Below are 1,357 nucleotides of genomic sequence, written 5' to 3'. Positions count from 1 at the left end.
CAGCTTCTTTCTTCACAGTCGCCACATTTTAATAGGTATCTGATTATCAGTATACTATTTCTTCAGTTTTGTAAATAAACTTCATGAATTTTCCTTTTTTTTTTTTTTGCAAAGTATAAGCTACAACACAGTGATTTATAATTTAAGGTAATAAATATTTTTACATTCTAATTAGCTTTTATGCTATTTCATGCTTCTGAAGCTTTTGTCTATTTTTTTTTTTTTTTTTTGCTTCAACATAGAGGTAGATTTAGTAGAGACTGGGCATGTCAAACATACTGCCAAAATGCAATTATCAATAGCTGAACTGCTAATGTGCAGTTTCTAAGAATGCTTGAAAAAATTTAGCACTATTATATAATACTTGACCAAAGTTCTCCTTTTCAAGCTAAATTATTAAATATATAATGTTTTTAATTATTCATAAGTCAGATACAAAAATCCAAAACAAAAGACATAAATAAATACACATACCAAAAAAAAGCTATAACGAAAGGTTGCATCTAAATGGAAACTTTTGTTTCATTTTGGTTTTTAAAAGTGCATCAACTGCTTTCTTTTCTGTTCTGTGTAAAAAACATCAAACATTCCTACTGACATGACAAAGAAGAGATACCAGAAGTTTCCAAACAATTACCTCCACCCCCACCACTAGCAAGTTAAAGTTGAAACCCTTCCATGGGCGCTTCCTGCTGATGAAATACAAACTGTTGTTGGTTTTCATCCACCTGAGGCACAATGCTGGGGTCGTCATCTTCTACACCAAAGTAATGTTCGATTAGATCAAAAGCCTTTTGGTAAATTTCCTGATTTTCATGGCTTTGTAGAAATTCAATTTTATCCAGACCTATTATACAAAGAATATAAAACTGTTTTCCAATTTTCACCATATGTTTAAATCAAAATAATGTATCAACAGCATACATTTAATCCATTAGAAATGGACTGCTGTTTTTATCTAATTTTTGCACATATTGAGAGCTGACACCTATGCCTTATATTTCAAGAATGAGTACCGGGAAATGTGGTCTACTGGAAGGAGCACAGGCCTGGGAGACAGAAAAACTGGATCACAGACCCTGCCCTGCAATCTGTGTGATCTTGGCCAAAAAAGCCGAGTACCTCTGTACTTTAATTTCTCAAATTTTAAAATGACAATTTTAGATTAAGTAACTTGAGAGGTCCTCTCCAGAAATAAATATGCAAAATAACAAAAGCACAAAAAGGCACATACAGTACTGAGTTGTCAGTGAAGGCAAACACTGATCTATGGGTTGATACATGGGTAGACAGGCTGAACTATTAGGTATGTCTATGAAGGAGAGCTCTGGTAACACAGTGCCTATGGCACTTGACT

At 33.5% G+C, this 1,357-nt stretch overlaps 1 protein-coding gene across 1 annotated transcript in view; it reads right to left on the bottom strand.

Moving 5' to 3' along the window:
* Window positions 1-659: 659 nt before the first annotated feature.
* Window positions 660-1,357, bottom strand: part of KPNA5 (karyopherin subunit alpha 5) — a 77,203-nt gene continuing 76,505 nt past the window's right edge. Inside the window, exon 14 of the mRNA XM_042783025.1 lies at window positions 660-847. Coding sequence (XP_042638959.1) covers window positions 660-847 — 188 coding nt within the window. The remainder of the gene's footprint in view (window positions 848-1,357) is intronic.

The sequence above is a fragment of the Orycteropus afer genome, unplaced genomic scaffold (assembly GCF_000298275.1).
Source record: "Orycteropus afer afer isolate SDZICR_OR568_19922 unplaced genomic scaffold, OryAfe1.0 scaffold00596, whole genome shotgun sequence".
Classification (NCBI taxonomy): domain Eukaryota; kingdom Metazoa; phylum Chordata; class Mammalia; order Tubulidentata; family Orycteropodidae; genus Orycteropus; species Orycteropus afer.
Note: the sequence above shows the minus strand (reverse complement) of the source record. Positions and strands in the feature narration are given on the sequence as shown.